The sequence below is a fragment of the Archocentrus centrarchus genome, unplaced genomic scaffold (assembly GCF_007364275.1).
Source record: "Archocentrus centrarchus isolate MPI-CPG fArcCen1 unplaced genomic scaffold, fArcCen1 scaffold_64_ctg1, whole genome shotgun sequence".
In the NCBI taxonomy this organism is placed as follows: Eukaryota; Metazoa; Chordata; class Actinopteri; order Cichliformes; family Cichlidae; genus Archocentrus; species Archocentrus centrarchus.
Genome location: NW_022060281.1, coordinates 889713 through 904589, shown reverse-complemented (window position 1 = coordinate 904589; position 14877 = coordinate 889713). Strand labels below are relative to the sequence as shown.

At 48.9% G+C, this 14877-nt stretch overlaps 1 protein-coding gene across 4 annotated transcripts in view; it reads left to right on the top strand.

Moving 5' to 3' along the window:
- The window catches only part of rasal2 (RAS protein activator like 2), a 72741-nt gene that overhangs the window by 52410 nt on the left and 5454 nt on the right, over positions 1-14877 (top strand). For 3 of the 4 annotated variants that reach the window (XM_030725642.1, XM_030725640.1, XM_030725643.1), the window contains 10 exons: positions 110-216; positions 2280-2392; positions 8508-8661; positions 9185-9283; positions 9517-10071; positions 10695-10839; positions 12258-12402; positions 13437-13676; positions 13756-13957; positions 14649-14848. In XM_030725642.1, coding sequence (XP_030581502.1) covers positions 110-216; positions 2280-2392; positions 8508-8661; positions 9185-9283; positions 9517-10071; positions 10695-10839; positions 12258-12402; positions 13437-13676; positions 13756-13957; positions 14649-14848 — 1960 coding nt within the window. The remainder of the gene's footprint in view (positions 1-109; positions 217-2279; positions 2393-8507; positions 8662-9184; positions 9284-9516; positions 10072-10694; positions 10840-12257; positions 12403-13436; positions 13677-13755; positions 13958-14648; positions 14849-14877) is intronic. The other variant, XM_030725641.1, reaches the window with a different exon arrangement.

The following is a 14877-nucleotide window of genomic DNA, read 5'->3' as shown; positions in this document are numbered from 1 at the left end:
CTGTCGTTCGCCCTCCATCATGTCTGAATGTCTCCACCTGTCCTTCATCGCTCAGCTCAGAGGCTGCTGATGATGATGATGAACGCTCCCTCTCTCTCTCTCTTTGCAGAAGTGTCTTCGGAGCGATCTCCGAGGAGGAGGAGTATTTCTGGTTTGGGGAGTTCGGAGAAGAGCGTCGCAGTCGACAATCCAAACACGTCTCCGTTTAAAGTGCCGGTGAGTAACGAGCGACTGCAGCAACACGTCTGTTAGTTTATTCACTGACCATCAGAGACATCGTATTGTTGTTCCTCCACCTGCTGACCCTCGCAGCACCCAGGTTACTGTATATCATACACAGTCGGCACACTCACGTTTGCCACTAGGTGGCGCAAAAGTCTCAATCTTCAATTTTAGCTAATTACATATACATCTTTAGGTCACAGACTGTTCATGAAAGATGGAAGTAGCCACGGTGACATCACTCATCAGTCTGAGTTTGGTTATCAGTGTCCGTCACACAGGCACAGATGAGTTTTACTCACTAAATCTTCTTAGATGGTCTGCACAGCAAACACAGGATGTTGTTGTTGTTGTTATTGTTGTTATTGTTATTATGGTTTTGAGTGTTTCTGCTGCTGTGAATATTTTTACTTCCCGTCGCTGGCTTCGTCAGCGGTTTGAAGCAGAGCTGCAGCTCCGTGCTGAGTTTGTGTCGCAGCTTCACAGGTCGTATTTTTAGTTTCAGACTTCTTCACACAGATTGTTCTTACAGTAAACACGGGCAGAGAGCATGCTGGGAGTTCATCGGTGGTGAGGAAGCGACATGAAGCTTTCAGTCGTGTGTTCAGAAATCCACAAAGACCAGCAGTCGTGATCAGGAGCTGCGGTTGGCTGTCTGAGAGTTTTAAGGACGCAGGCGGCCTGTTTGAAGTGTTCCTCCTCTCTGGCAGGATGGATCTTTATTCTGATGCATCAACAGGAGCCAATGAGCCTGAAGGGAGTCTGCAGGGGAGGGGGGAGGGAGGGGGAGCAGTGATGTGTTTGAGGATATTAATATCTCCGGAAATGAGGCCGCTCACTTCCACAGCTCTGCACGGGGCTTTTATTGTGACAGACGACCTGAGAGCTGCAGGGTTTGATCATTGTTTGATCATAGATGCAGATACAGGGATGACTCATCAGTGTGGAACCAATCAGCAGTCAGCCTGAAGCAGGCCTCGGTGGTATGACTGTATAACAGAGTTCGGAAATCAGTGTGATTTTATACCAGCAGAACAACAGAACTTCTGCCACACGTCTCGGAGTGGCTGTACTGAAACATCTGTTACGTATGAAGACAGGGCAGCGTGTGCTGAGCTCAGTGACCTGTGAACCGATTGGAAGCAGCGGAGTGATTCCCACACAGTTACACTGCACTGTGGACGACTCCAGGACCACCGCCTTTGCTGCTGATGAGGGGGTGGAGTAGGAGTCTGTGTGAAGCCAGGGTGAGGGACTCTTTGGAGAGTCAGCTGATAAAGAGGGCCTCCACAACAGCGACCTCATCAGCTACAAGAAGGAAAGGAGCAGGGCTAGCTGGTTAGCAGCATCTGATCTTTCAAAATAAGAGCCAGGAGTAACCTGATCGTAGCTAAAGTTGAAGATATTAAAAAAATAAGAATAAAATGAAGTCTGACGTTAAGTAACGTGTGTCAGAAACACTTAGAGAGGGAGAAGCTGTGCACCTGCATGAAAACGCCACCAGAGGGCGTGTTTACTCGTAGCGCCTGAGTTCAGCGAGCTGTGACGCCATAAAGGAGCGCGTCCACGTTACTCGCTGAGGGGATTCATCATCACTGTTGGCTGAATGCATGTTTCCCAGGTTTGACTCACTTCAGGGTTTCTTCTGCTCATCTCAGCTTGAGCTTGATTAATGAGAAAAGACAGTGCTACTGCATCAGCGTTCATCTTTGTGGTGGGTCATCATGTGACCATGCAGGTGAAGTGCTTGTGGGGACGCCCCCCCGGGTTCAGAGTGAGGCTCTCGTGACAGAAATAGTTGGGGAAGGATGAAAGGAGGGGGTTTGAGATGCTGTTAAATGATCTGGCAGGTTTTTAGGAGTCGACCGATAGAAATAGGAGCTACTTTTATTCTTGGAGGACGGTTTGAGGTTGCAGCAAAATATCTGAAGCGATTACTGACCGATCCAACGCTCAGGTTCCCATGAAAGCCCACGTTTACGTTTCTCTCAGTAAGCTCGATCCTGCTCTCCTGAGAACAGCCATCTCTGACTGATTGTGGCCTTTTCCTCTTTCAGGGCTTTTTCAGTAAACGTCTCAAAGGCTCCATCAAGAGGACGAGGAGTCAGACCAAACTGGACCGAAACACCAGCTTCAGACTGCCCTCGCTCCGGCCCGCCGATGCCGACAGGTAACTTTAACACCTCCAGAGCTCTGGTTCTTTAACTGTTGTTTTGGTGCACTAACTCTGCACATAAAGACACCCCAACAAAGACAGGATGGGGTGTGTGTGTGTGTGTGTGTGTGTGTGTGTCCCCACAGTAAGGCAGCGCTGTCAGGCTGCCTGTCACATGACCCCTCGGGCTCTCTGCTGGTTCTGCAGGTCCAGACGGACGGTCAGGACTTTTAAAAACTCCTCATTCGGTGCTTTTATATGATTCTTGGTTTTTATCTCTGTAAAGTGCCCTTGGCTGTTTTTGAAAGGCGCTTACAAATAAAATGTATTATTATTATTTTGTATGAAACATGGACACAGCAGCCGCATCACTGGATTAAAAAGACTCCACCAGCACAGACGTGGTCCAGAGGTCCAGGTCAGGGACTCTGAGGTGCAGCGTAGCAGGAAGCTACTGCATGGGAGTGTATGGATGGGACCCTCAGAGGGACCCTGGGAGGGACTGGAGGTTGATGATAGTGATTTGGGTTTGTGTCTGACAGCAGCTGCTGTTCACCTCCTGCAGAGGTCCCTGAGAATCGTGATGATTTTAGCCTTCTTCGGCTTCTCGTGATCTGTGGCAGCTGTTGCTGCTTCGGTGGGTTTATTAGAAAGAGGAGCTTCTGACTGATGATCCAGCTGTGATCATCACTGACTGCGTGGACAGCAGACAGTCCTCTGATATTAACGCTCATTTCCTGCTCTGGCTGCTGTCTCTGGTCCTCTGCGTTTCCTCCAGTAACGAAGCATCCGCCTCTCAGATGGGAATAAATCAGACAGACGGAGGGACGTCCCAGCCTTTAAATGTCTAAACATTTAGGGGGTCTCTCCTCCTCTTCCTGCTCCTCCTCCTGCTGCTGCTGTTCTGGAGGTTGTTGGATTTCCTCCTTCCAGTAACCTGCCCAGCCTTCCCAGCTTTGCTGGTAGTGGATTTACTGGAACTGTGCTGCACTCTGCAGAGGTTTGGTGGGTTTGCCACAGTGAAGTTTCCTTCTGTGTGTGTGTGTGTGTGTGTGTGTGTGTGTGTGTGTGTGTGTGTGTGTGTGTGTGTGTGTGTGTGTGTGTGTGTGTGTGTGAGAGACTTCCTTCAGTAGAATATCTTTCCAGGTAAATCTGGTTTACACTGAGCTGAATCTCACCTGCAGTCCCACGATGATGACCTCACTGAGGCTGACCTCACTGATCTTCATGTCCTTTAACGGGTTTATTTCTAACATTTAACACAACAACAGTTGACCAAAGGCCTGTAAATAACTTTAGAATTAAGAATCAATTAAGAACCAAAAAAAAGACCTCCTTGAGTTGTTCTAACATATAAATGAGTTATGATTGAATGAGTTATCGATCTGACAGCTTTGCTGATCAATAATGAATAAAATGTTTGTGAACAGGATTGAGCAGGTTTGAGCAGCCGTGAGGCTGAATGACATGAATGTGTCTGTTTTAATCCGCTGCATTTATTTAGTTTTTACTGATGGACCTGATTCATTCTTATTTGTCTCATTAATAAAGCTGTTTGATTCAGTTAGCTTTTGATTTATTATTTGTGTTTCATCATTTTATGTTGTTTTTATTGACAGTTTATTTGTTGCAGTTTATTTGGCTTTTTAGTGTTTGTTTATTTGTTTTTACCTCATTTATTAATTTCTATTTGATTCTGTTGGCAGAGCTTCCTGTGGGAGCCCGGCAGCTCTTACAGATGAGTGTAGGGACGTTCATGAAGCAGGAGCGCTCAGGTAGAAAATGGCCTCAGATAAAGGATCCAAATCAGCAGATTTCCCAGTGCTGCTCCTGGAGCTGCTCCTCAGGAGGTCCGTGTGTTTGCTGTCAGCAGGAGAGGTGAAGCTCGGAGGTCCCGGGGCTCGGACCGTCCGTACACTCTATGAAGGGCACGGCGAGTACTCACAGAGGCTACAGCTGAAGGCAGCGCCCACATTAATCCAGAAAGGGCTTCCTCTGTGTGAAGCAGTAATCTTATTTAATCTCATCGTTTCTGAAATAAGCAGGAATGACTGTTTTCCAGTAACAGCAGCACGTTTCGGTTCTCGGCGTTCATCGCCTTGGTTACTGCAGCCGGAGCATCAGCTGTTTCATTATTATTCAGACCGTCGTCACTCCCAAACACGCTCTTTATCATCATCATCATCGCACACTGCTGTTGTGAAATCCTCCTAAAGCTTCTTTGCTTTAGAGCAAAGAGCTTCCTCCACTGTCCATGTCAAGGTACACGTGCTTCCTTATATGGAGAAATGTGGGCGTGGCCACTTGCAAATCACAGTGGTCGGTGTGCACCTTTGAGAACTTGGTGAGGCCCAGTGATTGGATGTTCTCAAGAACAATGAGATTTATGCAGGTGTGGGCGGAGTCTGCAGGCTCAGAGTGAGCGAGTTTTAACTCCCAACAGGAAGTCAGTGACATCAGGAAGTGAAGGATGTTTGCTGAGCCTCTGCACATCATCCGTCTGTGGTGCTGATGCTGAGTGCAGCTTTATAGCTGACAGAATGTCAGCCAGCTGGACATCAGGATAATGCTACACACACACACACACACACACACACACACACAGACGCCGCCTCGCTCTCAGTCAGCTCTGAGCTCTGGCTCCCGATGGACGGGTCGTCCTCTCTCCTCCGCAGAGCTCAGAAAGCTCAGCTCTCCAAAACACTCAGATTCAGGTAGGCCCGGAAATGGTGCGCTCTGATTGGTCGGACTGACTCCTGCTGTCTTTGGGATGAGAGTGTCCGGGTTTATTGGCGATGGAGAAGCACTGACAAGCATTTCAGATGAAGTTTGAGGGTGAACTGTGCAGCAGGAAGTCGCACAGTGATTTCTGATGTTATCCGATCGGGCTAAAGGCGAGGCTCTGCAGATCAGTCGGGCTTGTTATGGATTTCTTTATGGAGTAAAGTTAATGTTGTGCAAAGTCACAGAAAATGTGCGTGTGCATGTCCAAGCCCAGCGACGGGTCAGCCGCCTTTAAGGAGCCACCAAACGTGTCCGAGCCTCACAGTGAGGGTGAGCAGCCTGCTGTGCACCTGATGGCCGGGTTGAAGACACAGGTGTGCCGTCTTTACCGCCGTTTCAGTGAAATGTGCCCAGATTACACAGAGGAGGAGCTCTGGGAACAAACGTGGAGGAAAACTCGCTCTGATTTCTCCGACTGCTGCGGCTGCTGCTGAGGAGGCTTTTCCTGAGCGCTGAGACCTGAGATTCAGGAGGAGACCTCCGCCACTATAAACGGTGACGTGATGATGTCACGTCACCGTTGCGTGACATCATCATCTTGATGCGTGACAGAGCCATTGGAGCGACCGTAAACCAGGCGACAGACATGGGCTGTGATTTGCATGTTAAAACCTTTATTCTATACTTTGTCAAAGTCACAGGGGGCCGCCATGACCCCGGCGGACGTCATGGCGGTTACATCTGGCTTTCTAACATCTGGACGGCCTTTGATAGCTTCTGGGTGGTGCAGCTGGAGGGGAGAGGCGGTGTCTGACGTATTTAAATGGTGTAAAAAATCCACATTTGGAGGCAGTTTGAGTCCCTCAGAGGATGATTTTAATCTTTTGTGTCATTAAACAGTCAAAATGAGCCATAATGGACTCTGCACCATCATCATCATCATAGGAGTTAGCGTACTGTTCATGTACAGACAGATGCTGTGTGTGTGTGTGTGTGTGTGTGTGTGTGTGTGTGTGTGTGTGTGTGTGTGTGTGTGTTAGAGCTCAGACCTGAAAGTGCTTCCTCCTCTTCTTCCTCTGATAGCAGTGGATCAGGTTTCTGTCCTAATGCAGGAGACCAGCCCTTCCTCTGTGTGTGTGTGTGTGTGTGTGTGTGTGTGTGTGTGTGTGTGTGTGTGTGTGTGTGTGTGCGTGTGTGTGTGTGTGTGTGTGTGTGTGTGTGTGTGTGTGTGTGTGTGTGCCCACGCACTGCTGGCAGCAGGCAGGTTGTAACATTTTCTAACCTGAACACAGTTCCTCGACTTGTGTTCTTTAAACTGGAGATTTGTGGATCTAAATCAGGCTCTTTGGGTGAAAAGTTAAAGCTAGAAAAGTTTCTCACTCCTGGCTTTGCTTCTGTGCTCCATGGCTCACTGCACATGCTCATTACTGATGTCATAGCTGGCTCCGCCCACAGGAGTGTTGGGCAGCATTTAAAAACATGAACTAGCTACATTTGCATGTAGAATTATTAACAGATGCTGTGTTTGTGCGTCTCTTTTAAAATGTCATTTTTAAAAATCGTAATACCACAGGTGACCACCAGGGGAAATTGGGGGCAAGTCTAAGAGGTGCCATCGTGGCTTCATGCTTAATTAATGCATCCATGGTCTGAAGCTTAGAGGTGGAGCTTCTGGTTTGGAGTCAGGAAGTTCTAGATAAGGAGGGGTCTTCCTTTAATAATGCAGAAATACACCTGAGCTAACGCTAGCTACCAGGACAGGAAGTCACACCCACAGACTGTATATATAAAAGATGGGCGTGGCCACCTTGATGTCACCGATTGGTTTCTGAACCCTGTAAATGTGTTTTATTTGTGCTGTGAATTTACACATTTTAACGTGGGGGCAGATTCACTGCGGGCGCCTCTGGTGGACGTCAGAGGAACTGCAGGCTTTGGTGGTTTCAGTCCTGGTAGTGAAACGCTGCCCCCTGCTTCCTGTGAGGGGAACTGCTGAACCACAAACACAGCCGAGAAGAATCAGATACTTTTTCAGCAACAGTCTCCAGAATAACCTGCAGATCTGTGATTGGACGCCTGAAAGCATCACGATGCTGTGAAATGAACGAGGTGGATTTTGAACGTGTCTGAATGGGATTGTTGTACCCGCTGCTGTGGAGAGGCACTACTTCGATGGGCTAGCTGCATCAAATGTCTCAGATTAGTCAAATGCACAGCACTGCTTTAAGCTCAGCATAGCTTTTCTGTGGTTTAGGGTCAGATGATGAAGTCCTCGCAGCACTCGGACTGAACGGGTGACTTCCTGTTCATCAGTGTTTAAGCTTCAGTCTGATTTTTATCTCTAATAAAAGCAGTTTTTTAATCACGAGTGATCGTAGTGGACTGTCATCATATGTGATGTCACAGCATCACTGCTGGTCTCAGCCCACTAATCCAGGTTTGCATAACTCGTCTGACACAGCAGGAGGATTACACACACACACACACACGTTTCCATCACAGTGATTAGTTTCCTGCTGATTTAACCTGGCCGTCACCTCTGCACAGGAAAACTGACAAAATGAGCTGCTGATCTTTTTCTCTGAGAATACTTTAATCCGAGCAGAACACACTGGTGTTGGTGTTTGATGATCCAGTCAGAAGAAACACTGATGTCTCCTCAGAGGATGCAGACGGGTGTTTGTGCAGGTATGATGAGCTTTGGATCAAACATTTGGAAACCGGTGCTGGATAAACGCAGCGCAGGAGTAACAGTACCTGAACCTGTGCTTCGGTGCAGTAAATCTGAGGCGAGTTTATCTGCAGAAAACTTTCAGTTACACATTCAGGTGTAACTGCAGAGAGCAGGACCGGGATGGGAGCTGTTCAGTGACCCCGGCTCAGCTGTGAAGCTCCATCACACGCGTTTACTCTGGATATAAAATCAGATTGTTTTGTTTTATTTAGTAAAGTTTCTTCTTCTGCTGCTCATAAAGCTGCAGCTCCCCCTCATTAACCCCACAGCGATCCGGCTGCCTCCCTCTGAGACGCTCCTCGCTGCGTCACTCGCTGCCTAGTGCCGGCTCTCTCAGCAGAGGCTGCTACCACGGAGACGCTCCCGCAGGCCAGATACGATTGGCCGTCTCAGGATTTTGTTTACCGGCTGCTGGACTGTGTGGGTGAAGCTTGGCGGTGACGGCGGCAGGCGTGACCGGAGCTGCTGTGCGTCTGCTGGAGGGGTCGAGGTGGGAGGGATGCTCTGGGGCCCCCCCCTCGCCTGGCTCTGTGGTTGTTTTTCGTAGGTGCTCTCGGCTCTGGTGGAGTTTGATGAAGCTGGTGGTGTCGCGTACCGGGCTCAGCGGCGCCCCCTGTAGTTTAAATGCACTCCCACATGCATTTACCTTTCCGTCTCCTTCCTGTCTTCCAGATCTCGCGTGCTTCCCAAGCTGACGGAGTCGAGCTCCCATGAGTCTTTGCTGAGCCCGGGCAGTGCGGTGGAGGCTCTGGACCTGAGCATGGAGGAGGACGTGTTCATCAAGCCCCTGCACAGCAGCATCCTGGGACAGGAGTTCTGCTTCGAGGTGACAGACACACAAACTGCTGCTTTGTTTACCTGTGCGAAAAGTATTCACAGCTTGGAAATGCAGTATAGTAATTACAGATACAAGGACTGCATTCAAATACTCTGTCAGTAAAAATGCACTCCAACTGTCACAGTAGAAGTAGTCATTCTGACAGTGTGGAGTGGTTCAGGTGATTCCAGGTGTCACCCTTTAAGGTAGCTTTCTTCTGATTGGCTGTATGCAGATGTTCCCTCTCTGTGACATCATACAGTTGAAAAACCTGAGTTTAGACTGAGCTATATGAACCTCTACCCTTCTACCAGCGCAGACTGTGTATGTGCTCCACTCTCAGGGTGTTATGTGGAGTATAGAAGTGCTGATCAGTGAGGATGAGGAAGGTCTTCTCAATCCAAACACATGTTTCAGGCATGAAGGGGTTGGATTTGTGACCTGGAAGTTTTTGCACTATTTTTGAGCAGGAATTTAGCGCAGCGTCCACCTGGCTGTTTGAATGACCCTCCCTCTCTGTCTCACCTGTCAGGTGACATACTCGGGCGGCAGCAAGTGTTTCAGCTGCACGTCGGCCTCAGAGAGAGACAAATGGATGGAGAACCTGAGGAGGACGATTCAGCCCAACAAGGTGAGATGAAGAGGAACTGTAATCGGAGGAGCGGCAGGACTGAAACTGTGATTCCTGTCCTGTTGTCCTGTGTGGATGAGTTGTTATAGAGACCGGAGGCTGTAAATGTGTTTGTGGACCGACTCACTGCTGGAGCCTCTGCTGGACAGTAGAGGAACTGCAGTGACAGGTTTAGTTTGTGCTCTGAATGTCTCACAGTCAGTTTCTAACGAGCGGTGCGTTTGCATTTGCAGGACAACTGTCGGCGTGCTGAGAACCTGCTGCGACTGTGGATCATCGAAGCCAAAGACCTGCCGCCTAAGAAGAAATATTTCTGCGAGCTGTGTCTGGACGACGTGCTGTACGCCCGGACAACCAGCAAGACCCGCCACGACAGCCTGTTCTGGGGCGAGTACTTTGACTTCTCCAGCCTGCCCGCCGTGCACAGCATCACTGTGCACATCTACCGCGACATGGACAAGAAGAAGAAAAAAGACAAGAACAACTATGTGGGCCTGGTCAACATCCCGGTGGCGAGCGTGACGGGCCGGCAGTTCGTGGAGAAGTGGTACCCAGTGAGCACGCCCACCACCAGCAAGGGTAAAGGCGGCGGGCCCTCGATCCGCATCAAGTCCCGCTTCCAGACCATCTCCATCCTGCCCATGGAGCAGTACAAGGAGTTCGCCGAGTTCGTCACCAACAACTACACCATGCTGTGCTCGGTACTCGAGCCCGTCATCAGCGTGAAGAACAAGGAGGAGATGGCGTGCGCGCTGGTCCACATCCTGCAGAGCACAGGAAGAGCAAAGGTCAGAATCAGCCACGCTGTGACAGCAGGGGAGGGTTAGCTTGCCGGTGATAGTGATGAGTGAACGTTAGCTAGCTCACAGGCGACCAGAGTCTCACTTTTTCAGTCCATTAAATCCATTCAGATGTCGGCATGAGGCCTAAAAATGTAGGATCAGATCCTAATGAAGTCTAATAGTAACAAACACACTGGTTCCAGAGCTCAGTTACTTTATTAACATGTAGTAAAGCTCCTTCGTGGATCTTTAAAGGAGAAACGAGGTCTGCAGATCCTGAAGGCCTTTCGGTGCCACTGAGGTTTCTTTGTCATGGTTCCAAATCTCGAGTAAAGAAGAGAGGAACTCACATTTGTTTTTGTTGGTTTTCATCGATGATGTCAGGCAGGTATGGGGGAATGATGAAAGCCTTGTGTACACCTGTTTCTTTTATCTTTTAGTTTAGTTATTAATTTGCTGACGGTTAAACTGAGCTTAGTTTTTGTCCTGCCTCCAAAGTCCTGAATCTGTCAGAGGTCCAGAGAAGGAACATTTTAAAACCCTGGATGAAGACACAGATGATGAACTTTCATGGCTCCCTGCATACCCTTCATCTCTTCCTCCTATTTAATGTCACTCCTCTTTCTCAGGACTTCCTGACCGACCTGGTGATGTCAGAGGTGGATCGATGTGCTGACCACGACGTCCTGATCTTCAGGGAGAACACGCTGGCCACCAAGGCCATCGAAGAGTATCTGAAGCTGGTGGGACAGAAATACCTGCATGACGCACTGGGTGAGCCTCGCACACACCTGCACACACACCTGTAATCTGCCATCTGGTGGGCGGAGTCATATGGAGATTTGGAAAGGAGAAACGATTTGAAGGTATAAAGCTAGGATCAGAGAGGCCCGACTTTCTTTACTTAAAAAAAAAAGATTAATTGACTGTCAGAGTAATTAGCAGGTGATCGGGTGATAGCAGCTCCAACTTCTGACTGCTCTGAACGCCCAGTTTCACACAGTTTTTTCTGCTCTTGGATTTGTATGATGTCATAGGGAGGGGATATCCTTTTATGGCCATCTCAGACACCACACTCACCTACTCTTTGTGAAGGGCAGCCAATAAAAAGAAAGCTGCTCATTTTAGACAGAGGATGAGGGGCTGCACCAGGGCCAGGTGTCAGATACAGAAGCATTATTATGAACTGAGAGTCACGGTGAAGTCTGTCAGCATCTCTGAGGCTGTTTCAGATTAAAAGCCTTTGTCAGCACTTTAAATAATTTTGCTGAGTTTGAAGATAAGAGCTCAGGATGTTTTTACTCTGCCTCCTGATTATCATCGTCTTCATCATCATCGTCCTCCAGCTGAATCTGCTCAGTGTTAATAAAAAGGAGGAGAAGCTTTAAATAGTCGAGGCTGTGACAGAAGGAGGCCCACTGAGACCTGCCGTCATTACAAACTAATAAAGCTTCTTCAAACTTACTGAGAGACGGTTCAAAGACACAAACGACGTCACTCTCGTTAGAATATTTATAGCCTCATCTCTGGAAATAGAAAATCGTTCCTGCCTCCTCTGCAGGTTCATCGATTAAAGCGTTTGATTGTGATGGTGCCTTTTTATTGCCGTATTTTCAGCTCGTCAAATATTCCGCTCGCGCTCAGTGACTCGTGTCATTTCGCCGTGTCGGCCGTTAAACAGTCATCAGCCTGAGGTTCAGACGCACACGGCGACTCATTAAAGATTAATGATGGCGGAAGCTGTAAAGACCAAGTTTCTGTACTGACAGTGAAGGCCTCGCTCGAGCCAGTTACTCCAGTAAAACTTAAGTATTTAATTCATATTCCGGTTTCATCTGCGAGTTAGAAAGGGATTGGGTGTTGTCACTTCCATCAATGGAAAAAGAAAAATGGCTCATCGTCCAGGAACCAGCTCGTATCACCATGTGGGACAGCTGGCTCCTCAAACAAGTGTAAGATGATGGACTGAAGGAGAAATGAGTGAATCCACCCACCTTCGAAGGTAAGACACCCAGGAAGCGTTTAAGGCTCATGCTGTCTAATTCAGGGGCCTCCTTAAAAAGCCTCCATTCACACTCTTAATTAGATCCTCTGTAAGGACTGCGGCCCTGAACAGCTGAACACTTTTGTTTCTGATTGGCTGCTTCTCAGGTGGGCGGGATTTATTCCTTCATGACTCTCTGTATCTGCAGGCGAGTTCATCAAAGCTCTGTACGAGTCAGACGAGAACTGCGAGGTGGATCCCAGTCGATGCTCCGGCACCGATCTGGCCGAACATCAGAGTAACCTGAAGATGTGCTGTGAGCTGGCTTTCTGCAAGATCATCAACTCCTACTGGTACGACTGGGACCAGTTTCACCAGCTGGTCTGTACTGATCCCGGTCCAAACCAAAGACCGAGGCTCTTAGTGATGCACGAATATGAGAATATTCTTGGAGCTGAAAGATGATGCTGAATGGCAGACAGACCATGTTTTCCTGTCTTTACATCACTGAGTGTATGACACCTGTCAGCCTTTACACCTGTCAGGCCTTGATTTAACTGAAACAAATAACACAACATTTATCCAAGTATATAATCTTAGTGTGTGTGTGTGTGTGTGTGGTCTCGACAGAAGAATAAGTGGTCATTAACAGACACACACACACACACACAGAGCAGGAGCAGCAGTGATGTTTTCACAGCTCTGAGGTTGAAGATGGATCAGCTGTAAACGGGCTGCAGGTCAGCCTCGCTCCACCTCACTGTAAACTAAAGAGGTCCGACTCTGCCCCCTGCTGCCACCATGAGGCCACTACAGCACTCAGACCTCAGTCCACTGAAGAGCCTGTTTGAGTTAACCTTTGACCTTCAGCGTTTACAGCAGGGTCAGATTTGCATGTAGGTGTGATTAGATGAAGCAGCTCAGTCATAACTGGGGACGGTGATGCTGAAAGTCCTGTAAAGTGATGAAGCTCTCCACCACTGTGAGAATAAAAACGATCGAGGGCGGGGCTAAAACAAAACTGTTCAGTTTCAAAATTAGTTTTAAAGTTTATGAATTAAAAATTATCGGGGGGGGGGCTGAGGATTAGTTTTAAAATTAAGGGTCTTTGATAGAGATGCTTTATCTTTTATGAGGTAAATTAAAGTCATCTTTCCTCTGCTGCTTGGATGTGGTCCAGATTCCTCTTTGATTGTAAAGCTGTTGGTGTCTCCGTTCAGAGACAGGAAGTCTCCGTTCAGAGACAGGAAGCTGGGATTATCTCCCTGTTCACATATTCGAGCCCTTATTCTGCTTTTTGAGAGGTATTAAAGAAGTCGAGTGTGCGGCAGAAACCCGATCTTTCCTTCCTGCTCTGAGTGCTGTCGGCTCCTTCCTGTCTCCACAGCGTGTTTCCTCGTGAGCTGAAGGAAGTGTTCGCCTCGTGGAAGCAGCAGTGCGTCGCCCGCGGCCACCAGCAGGACATCAGCAAGCGCCTCATCAGCGCCTCGCTCTTCCTGCGCTTCCTCTGCCCCGCCATCATGTCGCCCTCGCTCTTCAACCTCATGCAGGAATACCCCGACGACCGGACGTCTCGGACGCTCACGCTCATCGCCAAAGTCATCCAGAACCTCGCCAATTTCACCAAGTGAGTACCTGCAGGTCAGCAGGTGCCACGCCGGCGTTCTTAGAGGATAAAAACATCTCACTGTGTGTTTCCTCCAAAGGTTTGGAAACAAGGAGGAGTACATGGCCTTCATGAACGACTTCCTGGAGCATGAATGGGCAGGGATGATGCGTTTCCTGTCAGAGATTTCCAACCCGGAAACTCTGTCCAACACGCCGGGTTTCGAGGGCTACATCGACCTCGGCCGCGAGCTGTCTGTGCTGCACGCTCTGCTGTGGGAGGTCGTCTCTCAGCTCGACAAGGTACGGACACACCAAACCAACACTGTGTGTGTGTGTGTGTGTGTGTGTGTGTGTGTGTGTGTGTGTGTGTGTGTGTGTGTGTGTGTGTGTGTGTGTGTGTGTGTGTGTGTGTGCGCGCGCACTGACTCACAGCGCAGGTCTGCACAGAGACTTTCCTCCACACAGACGACCAATAGGAGACGTCACCGAGCTCTCAGACACGGCATGTTGAATAAAACTTTATGAACCAGAAAAACATCAAAACGAGGTCGTTTAACTCCACGATCTTGGAGCAATAATCACGCCGTCATCAGCCACGGAGGGGGGTCTCAATGACATCACTGTGTGCAGAATGTGTGATTATTGATTGGTGATCGGTGAATGATGTGTGTGACGTTTGAGTTCATCTAACCACATTAACGCTGCTGAACATCACAGCATGGCCTGAACCCCCCAGCTCACCCCCACCTGCCTCACCCGTCTCCGCATGGCTCTGCTGTGTCGGTTCTGGTTCTATTCAGTAGAAGCATGTCGTTCTAGTTGTTTTCATTTTCATTAAATTTCCCTCATGTTTTTTTTCCCTCCCCCGCCCCCCCCCCTTTCTGTTCACTTCCTGTCTGTTATGTGCTTCCCCACCACCTCCACCACCACCGCATCTTGGTGCTTCCATTCACACAATCCACAAACACAAACACACACACGGCGACCACAGGGTGAAAATTCCTTCCTGCAGGCCACCGTAGCAAAGCTGGGCCCGCTGCCGAGGATTCTGGGAGATATCTCTCGTTGCCTGGCCGCTCCGACGCCCGTCCAGCAGCAGCTGCGGCGTTTCCAGGACCACAGCTCCGCCCACAACATCAGCGGCAGCCTGTCGTCAGGATTGCAGCGAATTTTTGAGGACCCCAGCGACAGGTAGCCAATCAGCAGAGAGAGCAGAGATT